The following is a 15,062-nucleotide window of genomic DNA, read 5'->3' on the forward strand; positions in this document are numbered from 1 at the left end:
AGCAGCATGTGGTTATCGATACTCTAAAGCAAGGGAAGAGGTAGGAAAAGTATAAAAGGCAAACATGAGAGTCCAAAAAAGCCATTTAGACGGAGGAGAAATGGCCTTGAACATCTCAGGATGTATTCAGGAGTCTCACTGTATTAACATTAAGAAACGATGTCACAGAGTCAACACTAAGTCATCAAGGAAATATTTAAATAAATACAATATCCTCAGCTTTAACAAGTATGTAGATACTCTGAAAAAAATCTCTCCAGAATGCTTTAAAAAATGAAAACGTTGGATATTGATTGTACCAGACCCTCAAACCTGATGGTAGGCTCATGTCCAGAGAAGCAATATTAGGATAATAGTCTTAGAGGTTTTTCTTAACTGCATAGCAGTCTATATGCTGTTGTTTGTTTGGGTTTTACAATGGGATTGAAGATAGTATCATATTAACTTCTGCGAATTTTCATTTTTAGAAGCTGCTACCCCAAGACAAGGAAATATGTATACTTTGTCAAAAGACTGTTTATCCAATGGAGTGCCTAGTAGCAGACAAGCAGAGTTTTCATAAATCCTGCTTCCGATGCCACCACTGCAACAGTAAACTGAGGTAAAATGTTTTGTGGGCTGCGACACAAATATTGGAGGATATTGTACATATACACATACATGTACAAAAGAAGCTATGGATTTTTCTAGATCTTGTTGCCATGAGTTTAAAACAACTATCAAAGGGGATGTGGTCAGGTTCTGTTATGTTTTTCTCAGGATAGCCATGACCTTTTTCCTTTTGAAATATCAAAAGGAAATCTGATTTCTGATCAAATCCAGAAAGTTCCCTTTTGTCCAAACCTAGAGATCACAGAGATAAGAAAAATCAAGAAGTGCTATGCAAGTCAGGTTTTTTAAGTTCTTACTTTATCTAAAGTCTAGATTCTATTTTTGACCCTATTTAAAGTAAGCCCAATGTGGGACTTAGACTCAAAACCCTGAAAAAAAAAAAAAAAACCTGAGATCAAGAACTGCATACTCTAGAGACCGAGCCAGCCAGGCACCCCTAAAATCTAAATTTTTAGATCAGGATTCAGTAAACTTTTGCTGTAAAGGGCCAGATAGTAAACCTTTTCAACTTTATAAGCCATACTGTTTCTGTCACTAGTCAGCTTCTAGTTGAGTGCAAAAGCATCCACAGATAACTAAACAAACAAGTGTGGCTGTAAACTGAGAGGCCCAAGTGTATTCCAATAAAACTTCACATACAAAATCAGATGGTGGGCTGGAGTTTACCTAGGTTTGGGTGTTTCATCTAAGTAAAAATCATAATAATTGTAGAGTATTGTCAGTGTCAGGTAAGATATACTGTTTCCCTCCCCCTCTAGTGCAACAGAAGCACCATATCAACACAGTTACAAATGAATTTTAATGAGTGTGGCATTTGGTGTAGCTATAATCTGAGATGCTGAAATTGTAATTATTTTTGCTAAATCTAGTGTGTATCAGATTATATCTTTCCTGGCTTTGATAGACAATGTCAAACACCCCTTGTTGCAACATTTTTTTCCTTTGGTTTCCATGACACCAGAGTATAATGGTTTCCTGCTACCTTCTGGGTCTTCCTTCTCAGACTCCTATGTGGGTGATTCTTTCTCTGTCCATCATTGAAATGTTCCCTAGAATTCTGTTATGGACATTTATTTTTATCACTGTTTGTATTCTTTATATATATGGTTTATTGCATCCACTCCCATGACTTTAATCATTATCTATGGGGAATAACTCTGAAATCTGTTCAGTAGCCCAGTTCTGTCCTCTTTCAGATGCTTATATCTCAATTATTAATATTTATCTCCAATTATATTTCTCATAAGTACACCAAATTCAATATGCCCCATTATCTTCTCTCTACCAAAATTCCTTCCTTGACTTCATGATCTGTATGATACTCTCTCAATAAAAGACATTAGCATTAGCTCAATGACTGAACATGAAGTTACCTTTGACTCTTTCCTCTTCTTCATTCCCTATGCCCAAGCAATGACCAAGTCCTATAATGGAGGTCCCATAAAAGCCTCTTGAACTGTATGCTTTTTTCCATCCCCACAGACCAGGTACCCTCCAAGTGTCCTATCTGCATTAATGCAATAGTATTTCTATCAAGTTAGTCTCCCTGCTTCCACCACCTCTTACCTCCATCACCACCACCAACAACTTGCCCCAATGCCATGTTCCATGATGTACTGAAAATGATATTTCTAAAATGTAAATCTGAGGTCATTTCCTTGTTTGAAACATATGGTTTCCTCTATCAAAGTCATATTAGCATCTTACTATGAGTTAACAGTTTAGAATCTTGTCCCAGCTCCTTTCCCAACACTTCTTCCTCCCATTACATGTTAGTTTTCATGAAGACTTCACTTCTTTCAGTTGCACAAAATCATTATCTTTCTCATATCTAACTGGTCCCAAGTGTCATTTCCGCTCCTTATAGGAGTTTTCCCCAGGCCTCTCCACCAGACTAATGTGCCAGTATTCTTCAGACCTCAACTGAGACTTCATGTCTATGAAGAAACCTGCGTTAAGCCCCACATATGGATCCGGTGTCCCTCCTGTGTGCTCCCAGAGCATCCCCTGTGCTTGCCCCATACTTAACACCGTCTAATGTAATTGTTTTCCAGCTGTAGGAAATGTGTTAATGTTTGACTGTCAATACCTAGTAAAGCCTGACGTTTAGCAAGGACTCGAAAATATTTAATAACTGATATTTTTAAAAAATTATTGTACCAAAAGCCACAACTATAGAAAAATGAAAAAGCAACTGTATGGCTTAATGAATGATTATAAAGTGAACACTTTGTAACCAGTACCAAGTTCAAGAAATAAACATTGCCAGCCCTTTCAGAAGCTCCTTCCGTGTGCCCAAACTCCAGTTATCTCTCTCTCTGAGTAAACAGCATTCTTTTTCATCATTGCTTCCTTGCATTTTTATAGTTTTTTTAAATCCAAATATGCTCTCCTAGATACTATAGTTTTGCTCAGTTTTTTCAACTTTAACATCTCTTTTAAATCTATAGAGTTTCTGTCCATTTCCTTCATTCCTTGCAATTTATTTGTGAAGAGCCCAAGATATCTGACGTGTAGAATTTTCCACAGTCTGGATTTGCTGATTGCACACTAGTCGTGCAGTTCACATACTCCTTTTCTCCCCTGCATTTCCGACTGTCAGCTGAATCTAGAAACTAGTGTAAACTAAGATTTGATACCTTTTGCAAGAACATAGGGAATGTTGGCAAGAAGAGAATAAGCACATAGTGTCTGGCTGCCTCTGGTTTTGTGATCATAGCAGATATTGAAGCTTAATGTCTATATCCATTCATTGATGTTTGCAAAATGTTGATATTCCCATTTTCTTTTTTCTTTTTCATTATTAGTTCAAATACTTTTACAGAAGATGCTTCCCTTCATCTACTCTTTGGTTACCTGGTAGTGCAGTTGGTGGAGGAAAGGAAAAATAAATGCATAGCTTTTTCCCTTTATTTACTTGCTTCACCAATGTATCATTTATTTATATAACAGTGTAATGAAATGGTTCCTTATCATAGCCTAGAGGTAACCAGTTATAAAATATTTGAATTATAAACTCATAGGTTGGGGATCCTTGAGTGGCTCAGCAGTTTAGCACCTGCCTTTGGCCCAGGGCGCGATCCTGGAGTCCCGGGATCGAGTCACACATCGGGCTCCCGGCATGGAGCCCGCTTCTCCCTCCTCCTGTGTCTCTGCCTCTCTCTCTCTCTCTCTCTCTCTCTATCATAAATAAATAAACAAACAAACAAATAAATCTGTAAAAAAATAAAATAAACTCATAGGTTTACATATATTTGATTGGTTTTTTTTTTAAGATTTTATTTATTATTCATGAAAGACACAGAGTTGAGAGAGAGGCAGAGACACAGGCAGAGGGAGAAGTAGGCCCCATGCAGGGAGCCTGACGTGGGACTCAATCCCTGGTCTCCAGGATCATGCCCTGGGCCAAAGGCAGGCGCTAAACCACTGAGCCACGCAGCAATTCCCTATTTGATTGGTTTTAATCAGATGCTGTTATCGCTACTGAGGTTCAAGTTATTCTAGTCTTGGCCTCTTCTGGTTGTCTCCTGATTCCTTTTGGCAAGACCTAAGTAATCTTTGATAGTCTCCTCATTGTCTGATGGGACTAGAAGGTCCATGCTCATTTGGTGCATTTAGTTCCCATGAACCTGGTCAGTCATTTGCTTTCTTTATGTGAGAAATGGCATTTCAAGACTATAACCTCAATTCTCTTTTTACTGGGTTGGTCACTATTTTGAGGCTTTATTAGTGGTAAGAGCTAGCAAATATTTATATACAAAGAAAAAATATATCATGAATTTGTAGGAATAGTTCCAAATTGAATTGAGAACTGCATTGCTCTTGCCTTTGCCTCTTCTCCATGCCAGGTCTGTCTCCATATGGACCTTCACTTCAGGACTTCTAGTTCTCAAAGACAAAGGAGATATAAGAATTAAAATATCCCATATTCATTTGGACAACAGTTTTAGAATAGCAAAACTATCAGCCCCCTAATTTGATAATGAAAACTTAAAAAAATGGCATTTGCTCCCCACTCATCCACACCCCCTTTTAAAAATTGTGCTATATCTTTGGTGTCATAGTCCACAGCCATTACATGTCACATCATCTCCCACACTGTCCTCATCTCATCTTAGTTTATAGGTAGCAGTATATAGAATGCTTGCCACCAACCTTTGTGTTGATGTTTCTGTAGCCTTTCTGGTTATGCAAGCTTATTTTCTAGTACCTCCCTCAGAAACATCTATTCTATGAGCTTGATAATGGAGTCTGTTTTGTTGAAAGTAAAATCTTTGACTTACATTTTCTTTTATTAACTATCTTAAATGTATTATTCTGTTTTCTTTGGCACAAAGTATTGGAAATGACTGATAATAATCTAATTTTCTTTCCCTTCTCAATCATATGCTCTCTTTTATTTTCTTTTTAGATAAACACAAAGGATTTTTTTCTTTTTATTTAAAGTCCAAAAAAATAAAAAATAAAAATAAAGTCCAGAAATTTTACCAAAATAGTTCTTGATGTTGGTCATTGTGGGTCAACAGTGTCAGTTGCCTAGTGTGCTCTTTCAACGTGCAGTTTCTTACCTCTTTATATCAGGAAAGTTTCCTTAAATTACAGCTTTTTAGTATTTAACCAATTTCATTGCTTTCTTTTTTACTTCAGGATCTCTTGTTATCCGCACATGGATATTTTGTGCCTTGCTTTAATATTTGTCTTTCTCTCAAATCCTTCTCCTTTTTCATTTCCGATTGTAAATTTTCATTCCCTTATTTCTTTTCTAACATACTTTCTAGTGTGTTTATTTACTCTTATATTTCTTTTAGTTTAGTTTTTATTACTCAATTTTTTCTTTTACTTCTGTTTTTTCCTGATTTCTAGCATCTCCTTTATGATATTTTCTAATTACAATTCATGCTGTTCTTTCAAGTCTCTTTATCATGTTTTAATGTCTTTTAGCCCATATTTAAAATTCTGATGTTAAGAGCATGTTTCTCTAGCATGTTTTCATTGTCTATAGGGATATTAAAAGTGCTCCTTACTCTTTTTTCTTATAATGACTTTATATAATATTTGGCCTCAGTACTTTTCTGTTGCTTATTTTTGTAAGGCATTAGTTTTCCCAAATCTTAGAAGGAGGCAAAATTCAGACTGGCTTTCCCAAACTTCACAGAGCTACCTCTTCCAGTTTTCATATACTGTCCAAAAACTGTAATGGCTTGATTTCTGGATTTCCTATCTTGAGTCCTCTCCCCCCATGTTAGTCAAGACCTTCTCTTTCATTGATGTCATCATTATCCAATGACATTTTGATACCACTCTCATTTTTTTTTTTGTCAGTATAAAGTCTTGTCCTAAAAAGGGATCTTGATTGTTCAGTTTTGAGAGTTTGACTTCTCTATTCTCTTCAGACTTTCCTACCACAGGGCCCTTGCAGTCACTGGCTAATGGAGACAGTAAAACCCTTCCCCATTTCAGCTATTATTCTCTGGTTGACATGTGATACTTTCCAGGAAATACTGGCTGGCTATCCTGTGGTCTTATATTTTCTGGACAATTAGACACCTTCCTTGCTCCTTCTGCTATCACTCATACAGATGCCACTATAACTGTTGGTTTGTTCTTACCTTCTTGTGTTTTGAGGGTTGGTGAGGATACCTTGTCTCTTAGTTTTGTTATAAATTTTATCCATGGGTTTTAAGTTTTGCTATGTGATTGGTGGATCTGTTTGTATGCAGAGATTCAGATATTAAAAAATGATGCCTTTGATTAAATTTAATTTTAATTTTAACAGACACTCTACTTGTTAATATCCCCAAAGAGGCCAAATAAACAATTGCATAGGCAAGCTTTCTAATTCATTCAAAACCTACTTAACAAGGAAATTTAAATAGCTGATTTGTGTGTGTGTGTGCTATTCAGGATTTTTTGAAAATCCTGGGCCCCCTCACATAAATCACAGTTACCAAAGATTTAGTCCTATCATTTTGCACTATAACTACATATGCATTATACTAAAATACCTATCATACCAACACTTGACATACAGTATGAAATTCTAAATACTATAAGACATGTATCATGTGGGGTATTAGCAATAACTATTATCTAACAAGAATGTTCAATTAATAAGCATATCCCTATTGCCAGTTAAGTTAATTGCACTGAATCTCTGACTCATTCTTGAAATAATTAATAGCCTAATTCCCTAAGAATTTGTAGTATATATATGGAATGTTAAACATTTTTTTCTTTTTTTTTCTTTTTGTCAGTTTGGGAAATTATGCATCACTTCACGGACAAATATATTGTAAACCTCACTTTAGCCAACTTTTCAAATCTAAAGGAAATTATGATGAAGGTTTTGGACACAAACAGCATAAAGATCAATGGAATTGCAAAAATCAAAGCAGCTCAGTGGACTTTACTCCTAACGAAAAAACAAATATGTGTAAAAATAGTGCAGAAAACACCACCATACTTGCAGATCCTAATAAACATTTAGATGTTGTTAACAGTAGAGGGCAAAGAGATGATTTGAGAAAATTCAGGGAGAGGGGAAAATTAAAAATCATTTGGCCCCCTTCCAGAGAGATGCCTAAGAAAACCTTCCTCCTTGAGGAAGAGCTCAAAATGAGTAAACCTAAATGGCCACCAGAAACAACAGTTGCTACATCCGCTGAATTCAAAAGTGAATCACTAGTAGAACACATTAAAACTCTGGAAAATAAAGGACAAGAACAAGATAACATTTCTTCCCTGCAGCCATATCTGCAGTCCATCCATATATGTCAGAAAGCGGATGTTACAGGAACCAAAGAAATGGAAATGTACGAAGCAAGAAAAGATGAGAAGAAGGAGGGAAATAAGAATGTGCAAGATAAGCTGAATGAGGCTGAAGATACAAAGAATAAAAGGAAAAGTGAAATGGATCTTAATGACAACAATAATGTGGTTGTGCAGAGTGCTGAGAAGGAGAAAAATGGAAAAACTAATGAACCTGATGGTGGCGAAGTTTTACAGGTTACTAACACTGGTGATGAGGTGGTGCCAGAAAATCGTAAAGAGAATTTGAATAAGAATAATAATAACAATTATGTAGCCGTCTCGTGTCTGAATAATTTCAGGCAGAAGACATCTATTTTAGAATTTCCTAATCTATTACCACTGTCAAGTGAAGCAAACTACACTGCAAGTGAATATCAAATTGAAAGTTTAGAAAATGCATCTAGAATTTCAGAGTTACTTGGTATATTTGAATCTGAAAAGCCATATTCAAGGAATGTACTAGCTATGGCACTCGGTAAACAGGCTGACAGGGCCACTGCTGGCAGTACCCTGCAGTCTGCTCCCAAATCGGGCCTCCGTGGTGGGTTAAGAGGAAAGGAGGAAAGGTCTATAGCTTCTGCTGATACAAATATCTTGAACATCAAAAGAAACCATGCAAATAACAAAAATCTACACTTCTTCTTTTCCAACACCATGAAAATTGCTGCTTTTTCCAAAAAGAATGAGAACATTTTCGAACATGACTTCATCGATTCTGTAGATCAAATTAAAACGATGCCATGTTTGTATTTAAGGGAATTGGGGAAGGATGTCAAACATTGGCATGGTGAAGCAATAGGAACAGCCCACAGTAATGGGAATATGAGTTTTGATGCCCAGAGCAGTGAATGTGCAGCTAAACCTTCATTTCCCGGAGTGGAGGTCCAGTCTGAACAACTCACTGTGGAAGAGCAAATTAAGAGGAACAGGTGCTACAGTGACACTGAGTAAAACATCCTAGAGGGCCACTTGTAGTCCACACTCGGGCACTGAGAAACATTGATGTTCCAAAATAAGACTAGAGATTTTGATAACATTTTGTTGAACTTGTAAACTTGATGCTCAGAAATTTCATGTCTATCACAACAGATTTTCCATGTATTAAGCTATACAATGTTTTCCATAATCGGTTTGAATCTACTTTTATTCTGAAGGGAATGAAAAGATGAAAAATATGGCTCTGTTTTCCAGTCAAATGGCACTTAAGTATATCGCTCTGTTTTTCAACATGTTGGATAACATCACTGGCAAGATTCTGTACTGCTGATCTGTATCACAATGTCTTATACCTTCTCTATAATTTCTGCTGAAATAAAATTAAATCACCTGGGGTACAAATCAAAATACTTCTGTAACTTTTTTTCCAAATATATTGACATTTTAAGTATATGTGTTTTCCATAATTTGGGAACTGTCTTTAAGGGGCAAGTATTTAACACACAAGCTCATTACACAAACACACACCTACATGCTAATAATCTTGGAGAAAAAAAACTAAATCAAAGCCACAGTATTACTAGAAAATATAAAATTGTCATTTCTTGATTGCTCTGTATTATTAAAAATAGGAGGATTATTATGTTTTTTAAATAATTACCTATACTAGACTATCATGGAATATGTTTATAAACATTTAATGAAAAATATCAATTTTTCTTCAAGATAATGTGGAGTCCATTCTCAGAAATCAACTGAATGACAAAGATTTTAGAAGTTACTTAAATAAATTATGCACATTGCATTTTTGTTGCTTACCATATGTAATCAATAAATATACAAGTCATATTATTACTACGTTTTGTCAGGTTTTTCTAAATCATATTTGATGGATGTTAAGTTTTTCTATTACAAAACAGTCTTTGCAAAATCTGTCTTCTGAATTTCTACTGATTTTACCTTCTTGCAAATACATTTGATGATTCTGAGAGGAAAATATAATCTGAATATAAACGAGTGGCTTCACATTAATTTGGAGTATACATATGTGAAAACAGGCCTGATCCCCTATTCTCCTACATAAACACAGACCACTGACTTTATGTATGAAAATGCAATGTAATGGTGAAAACTATTTCTCCTTAGAAAGTATAACAAATTCTTGCTAGTATGTTCTCAACCAGATAGATCTAAGACTTACATTACTAGTTTATTAGGGCTGCCATAACATAAACAAAGTTGTTTTCTCATAATTATGGAGGCTAGAAGTCCAAGATCAAGTTGGCAGGTCAGTTTCTTCTGAAGCCCAGCTACATGACTTTTAAATGGTCAGCTTCTCTCTGCACCTGGTCTTCCTTCTGTATGGGTCTGAGTCCAGAGTTCTTCCTCTTATAATGGATACCAGTCATACTGGATTAGGGCTCACCTTAGTGACCTCTTTTTATTTTAGTTACTTCTTTAAAGACTCCATCTCCAAATATAGTTGTTCTAAGATATACTGGTTCAGACGTCAAAATACTACTTTTAGGACAACAAAATTCAGCCCATAACAGCAAGAAACCACATTTTACCTTCAGTTTTTTTTTTTTTTACAGATGTTTGTTAATATTCTGAAACAATTTCTCAATTATTTTTCACTTGGGATTTAATTACAGAACTGTGCCATCTATATTTATGCTATAAATATATTATTTCCAGGAAGATAATTTCCTGGGTCCAAATGGGCCCATGATAGACCAAATGCTTTACTAGAGGAGGCAGTGTCATGGCAGAGCTTGGCATGTAAGGGGCTTTGCATTATTTATTTGAGACTGGGCCTTCCAATGAATCTTGTAAAAATGTTTTATCCCCCAGAAAATTGTGCTGAATTGTCTTTTGCAGCTTCCACACAATCAATCCTTGTGACAGATTTGGGGCTCTGGGCAGCGCATTTTTTGGATTAGAACAATAGTTTTCCAACAGTGCAATAAAATTACAGAATGCAAACATACCACCCATTCCCTAATGTGCAAGCAACATGTGCATCTGGCATATTTTTCCCCAAACTAACAATTTTCTATAAACATCTCTAGAGTAATTTCTAAAGGCACATCAATTTTTTAAGGAACTGGAAGATAGAAGAAGAATACTTTCTCTACTGTGTTTTGATAGTTACTGACTACTGGTACTATCCAATTGAGGGGTAGAAAATTTTCCCGTTGCCAAGAAAATGAACTTAGAGAAAGATAACCATAGATATTGAAGTGAAAAAGAAATGCAGGGATCCCTGGGTGGCGCAGTGGTTTGGCACCTGCCTTTGGCCCAGGGCGCGATCCTGGAGACCCGGGGTCGAATCCCACGTCCGGGTCCCGGTGCATGGAGCCTGCTTCTCCCTCTGCCTATGTCTCTGCCTCTCTCTCTCTCCCTGTGTGACTATCATAAATAAATAAAAATTAAAAAAAAAAGAGAAATGCAAAACTTTTTTCTCTCTCCTTCTCTCTCTGAAAATGTTATTGAGAACCAAATCTAATGTAAGTTTTGAAATCTGCACGTATTAACAGTAATGTAAAATCTTACTTTAGAAAAATCGAATTTACATGGAGATCAGAAATAGGCTATGGTATGATACTCAGATTCAAAATAAGAGCTTTGAGAGCATATGAGAGGTGCTGATGAGTGCAGAGCCTCAATCCCCTGGAAATTAACTCTAATAGAAGACTAAAAATATTTTTAGATAAATATAAAAATAACGTAATCTCAGCTTTGATAGAGTCCTTTGGAAAGGCTAATTCAATCTATTTAACAAGGTCCATTTGCTGTAAATATTTCCCCTAAAATATCATAAGAAATTTTAAAACTTTAGGTATTCAAATGGTAGAGGAAAAATAATGGTAGTAGAATGTCTACGATGTGGTCATTATGTTTTGATATACTATCTTTTTTTGCAAAGTAAACTAGTAGATAGAAAGCCTGACATCATCCAGTCAACAGCCACTCAACAAATATTATGGAGCCCTTGGTATTTGTTGGCAGAGTGACTTTTTTTTTAAAAGGACAAATAATGGCATCTTCCATATAATCTCTCAGACTAGAAAAAGAAGCATTCAAACAAAACTAATCAAAGTTGATACTTATGTCTATAGAGGGAATCAACTCAGGAAAATGTATAGCCACAAAGGATTCTCTTAAATTAGAAGACTTCAGAACAATAATAAATAGGTGACAAATGTCCAGTTTAAAAGCTAAACTGTCTTCATTTTGCTATAGTTGTAATTTACTTAATGTAATGATGTGGTTGAAGACTCCATAATACACAATCAAGATCCTCCTTCAGGGATAAGGAGTTACTTCCCAAATACCAGAAGTGCTGCCCATAGAAAACCCTCAAATTTCAGCCCCCTACCAAGATCACTTTAGCTGAAGAGAGCCACTTCCCCCATATGGACTGTGTTCAATAAGTGATCAGTAAAGGCAAACTCCACTTAAAAGTGTCAAATATCCCAGTAGGGTTGGCTGAGGCCTCCACTGAGCCTCTGTCACCATTGAACTTCTCCTTATGTCCAAACTAGCTTTGTTTATGTCCCTTCCTTTCCCTTGAAATCAAGAGCACACCCTGGTAGACATCCTCTACATTAATCTCTGTCTCAGAATTTACATCTTTGAGAAGCCAACCTGGACAACCTGATGCTGGGAGTGGCCCAAGAAAGTAGACACTGGGATGATCTTTTAGAGCTGCTCTATTTGCTGCCAGCTGATAAGGGGCACAAGATGGCTGTACAATTGTAAGAATTCTCAGCAGTGGTAAACTAGGATGCCTATAATGGTTGAGGCGAATGCGTAGCTGGTACCATGTATCAAATATTTGAGACATGGAGGAGACATTGAATTGAATGCCCATTGCTAACCCCTATCACTTTAGGAAAAAATTAACAAAAAAGTTGAAAGTGTGAATCAACAATTAAAGGCTAAATGTAATTTAATTGTAAAAGTACCTGAGCCCCATGGAAATCAAAGTTTTTGCCAGAGTCAGGGACTTGTTTGGAAAAGAATGGGATCCAGAATGTGGTGGAAATAAGTTTCAACAAAAATGTTGAAACCTCAAAATCCTCTGAGCCTTCTGAGCCTATAGAAGTGACATGTTCCTATCTATTAAGGGTAAGTATCCACACTTTTGTTCAAAAACAATGGAGACAACTCTCTCCAGCTCAACTGGGTGTTCCTGGTGGTCTTGGTTGGCCTCACCCAAGCATCAGCAAGTCTGTGGAGAATTGTTCTAGGCTGTGCTTGTTTGGGTCACATTAGCTAGAATAGCTCTGTATTAGATTATTTTTCATCCATAGTATTGTGACCAGTAAGCTATTTTGAGCATGTCCTCCTCATGGTGAAGGCAGAAGTAAAAGAAAAGAAAGAGAGATGTTGGCATACCATTACTTCTGCCTCCTTCAAATAGAGCAAGTCTTGTTTCAAAGAATCAGAGTGAGAGAGAGCGCTGGAAGGCTTTGGTGGTGTAGTGTTTACTTATAGCAAGAAGACACTGTACACAAAATCCAGCCCTTTGTAATTCTCCAAGGCTGGTGGATCCATTCAACAGCCAAAGTGGACATTATGGCCACAGGCATCCCACTTTGTCCTGTAGTTGGACTAACCCTGATCTTGTGAGATCTAAAATACAGAAATCTGGGGGAGTGCCTAAGAGCCATTTACGCACTTTAGCTAAGCATTTCCAAGAAAAGTTTACATGTGCCAGATACTGAGGAAACAGGAATGTACTGGTTTTGCTCTGAGCTTTTTGCAGGCAACGTGATTTGTGAGCTTGCCAGCATGTTCTTTACCAAGCACAGGTTCTTTTCAGGAACAAAGGGAAGGTGTCCAGCTGTGCTTGGATCCATCCATCTCATTATCATTTTAAGTTAACCTGTTTTTGATGAATGATGATTTAAAAGGTTCAAAGAGGAAGTAATTGGTAATGACTACTACTGTGTCCACCCTCTAATTTACTGCAAGTTTTATAAGATGGCGGCAGATGTTTATTTATTAATTATCATGATGTTCCTTTCATCCCCATTAAACCATTTCTTTTAGGAGAAGGACAGACTGGTGAAAGGATATTTCTGTTGAACATACCTTTCTATATTATCATTATTTGCCTATATAGAAATCTCCTCAAATTAATTAAAAAGCCAATTTCAAATTATTTTATTTCCTGAATTCATCTAACCGAAAATATTTATTGTTCAATAAAAATTTCAGTGACTTTGTAACTGAGATGATATATAAAACACAATTAATGCTGGCAATGTCTAAGGACAAATACTGAAAAAAAATTATTAAATGCTCTGCCTTAGCTCATTAACTGATCTCTTTAAGTCTTAATTTCTACATTTCATACTCTAAGTGCATATGTTTGTATGTGTGAATGTTAGTGCGTGAGTATGTGTTTAATAGTTAATGTCCAAATTATGAAAACATTAATATCAGCAGTTTTCAGTGCTATTCAGGCTGATTTTAGCAAACCAACATGTTCAATTTTAATGTCATCAAAATCATCAACTCTGAATACATATTTGTCATAAGTTAATAACATTAGTTGGATAAATATTTATCATCAAATGGATAACATTTATGTTACCAGTTGTGATATTCATAATACCTGCATTGATTTTTTTTGTTGTTGATATAGTGTATGAACAAATGCACATCCATTTACATAATTTCTTATAGCCATTTACAGTTTCTCAAAATGTTTTGCTAATCTCTTTTATTTCCTCATCTATACTATTCCTAGTAATTTTATACATGCCCAAGGCTTCAATTATCTTCATAATACCAATGACTCCAAACGTATGCCACTTTCCCTGAGTTCTCTAAATGTTAGAATCATATAGATAACTGCCTACTTGATAGTTTCGCTTGGATGTTTTAATGGCATCTTAAATCCAACACATCAAAATCAGAGCATCACTCGCTCCTCACCTTCAACCTCAACCTTGGTACTCTTCTAGTAGTACATATCTCAGACACCATTATCCATCCTGTTACTAAAACCATAGAATGAAGAGTCATAGTTTATATCCTTATTTCTTTCATCCATTCACAATTAAAATGTTTCACGAAGTCCAGCTGATGTTTACTACTTAAATATTTCTCTCAGCTTTTCTTCTTAAAACATAACACATTTGCAATTGTACATGTTTTTGTTAAGTTATTTGATCAGTGCCCATGGCACTCTATCCCACACCACCCCGCCTACTGACTGGGAATTTTATAAAGATAGAAACGATCTGATTCTATCTTCCAAATTTCTCCAATTCCTAGCAAAAAGTTTAGGATATGGTAGGCATTTGGTAAATTTTATTTGAAGAGTCAATCACTGTACAAATCTAAAATTTGAGCCATTGTACATGGAACCACATGTGAAAATTGATAAGGATATCTTCTGGAGTGATTTTTGAGTGTATGCTAAGTATCAAACAGACAATGTTTATAACATGTAAAAACTACTTTCAAGAGAGCTGTAGTTATGCTCCCAAATTGCATGTCTAGATGCCAGTGACACCCCCGGGTAGAAGTCTAGAACAATGGCTGCATGGGTAGATTTCATTTGTTACAAATAGGGTTAGGCAGATGTTACAAGAAAACATGTTTATTATCTTAAAGTTTATGAAAATGAATCCAGTACCTAAAGTTATACAAATTCATTCATATAAGTACACACATACAGATAC

At 36.0% G+C, this 15,062-nt stretch overlaps 1 protein-coding gene across 2 annotated transcripts in view; it reads left to right on the forward strand.

The window, feature by feature from the left end:
• XIRP2 (xin actin binding repeat containing 2) overlaps positions 1 to 8,768 on the forward strand; it is a 74,583-nt gene extending 65,815 nt beyond the window's left edge. Inside the window, exons 8-9 of one of the 2 annotated variants that reach the window (XM_038584722.1) lie at positions 468 to 601; positions 6,867 to 7,006. In XM_038584722.1, the coding sequence (XP_038440650.1) occupies positions 468 to 562 (95 nt within the window). In that variant the 3' untranslated portion in view covers positions 563 to 601; positions 6,867 to 7,006. Of the gene's footprint in view, positions 1 to 467; positions 602 to 6,866 lie in introns of both variants that reach the window. The other variant, XM_038584723.1, reaches the window with a different exon arrangement.
• The last annotated feature ends 6,294 nt before the right edge of the window (positions 8,769 to 15,062 follow it).

Source organism: Canis lupus, chromosome 36 (assembly GCF_011100685.1).
Source record: "Canis lupus familiaris isolate Mischka breed German Shepherd chromosome 36, alternate assembly UU_Cfam_GSD_1.0, whole genome shotgun sequence".
In the NCBI taxonomy this organism is placed as follows: Eukaryota; Metazoa; Chordata; class Mammalia; order Carnivora; family Canidae; genus Canis; species Canis lupus.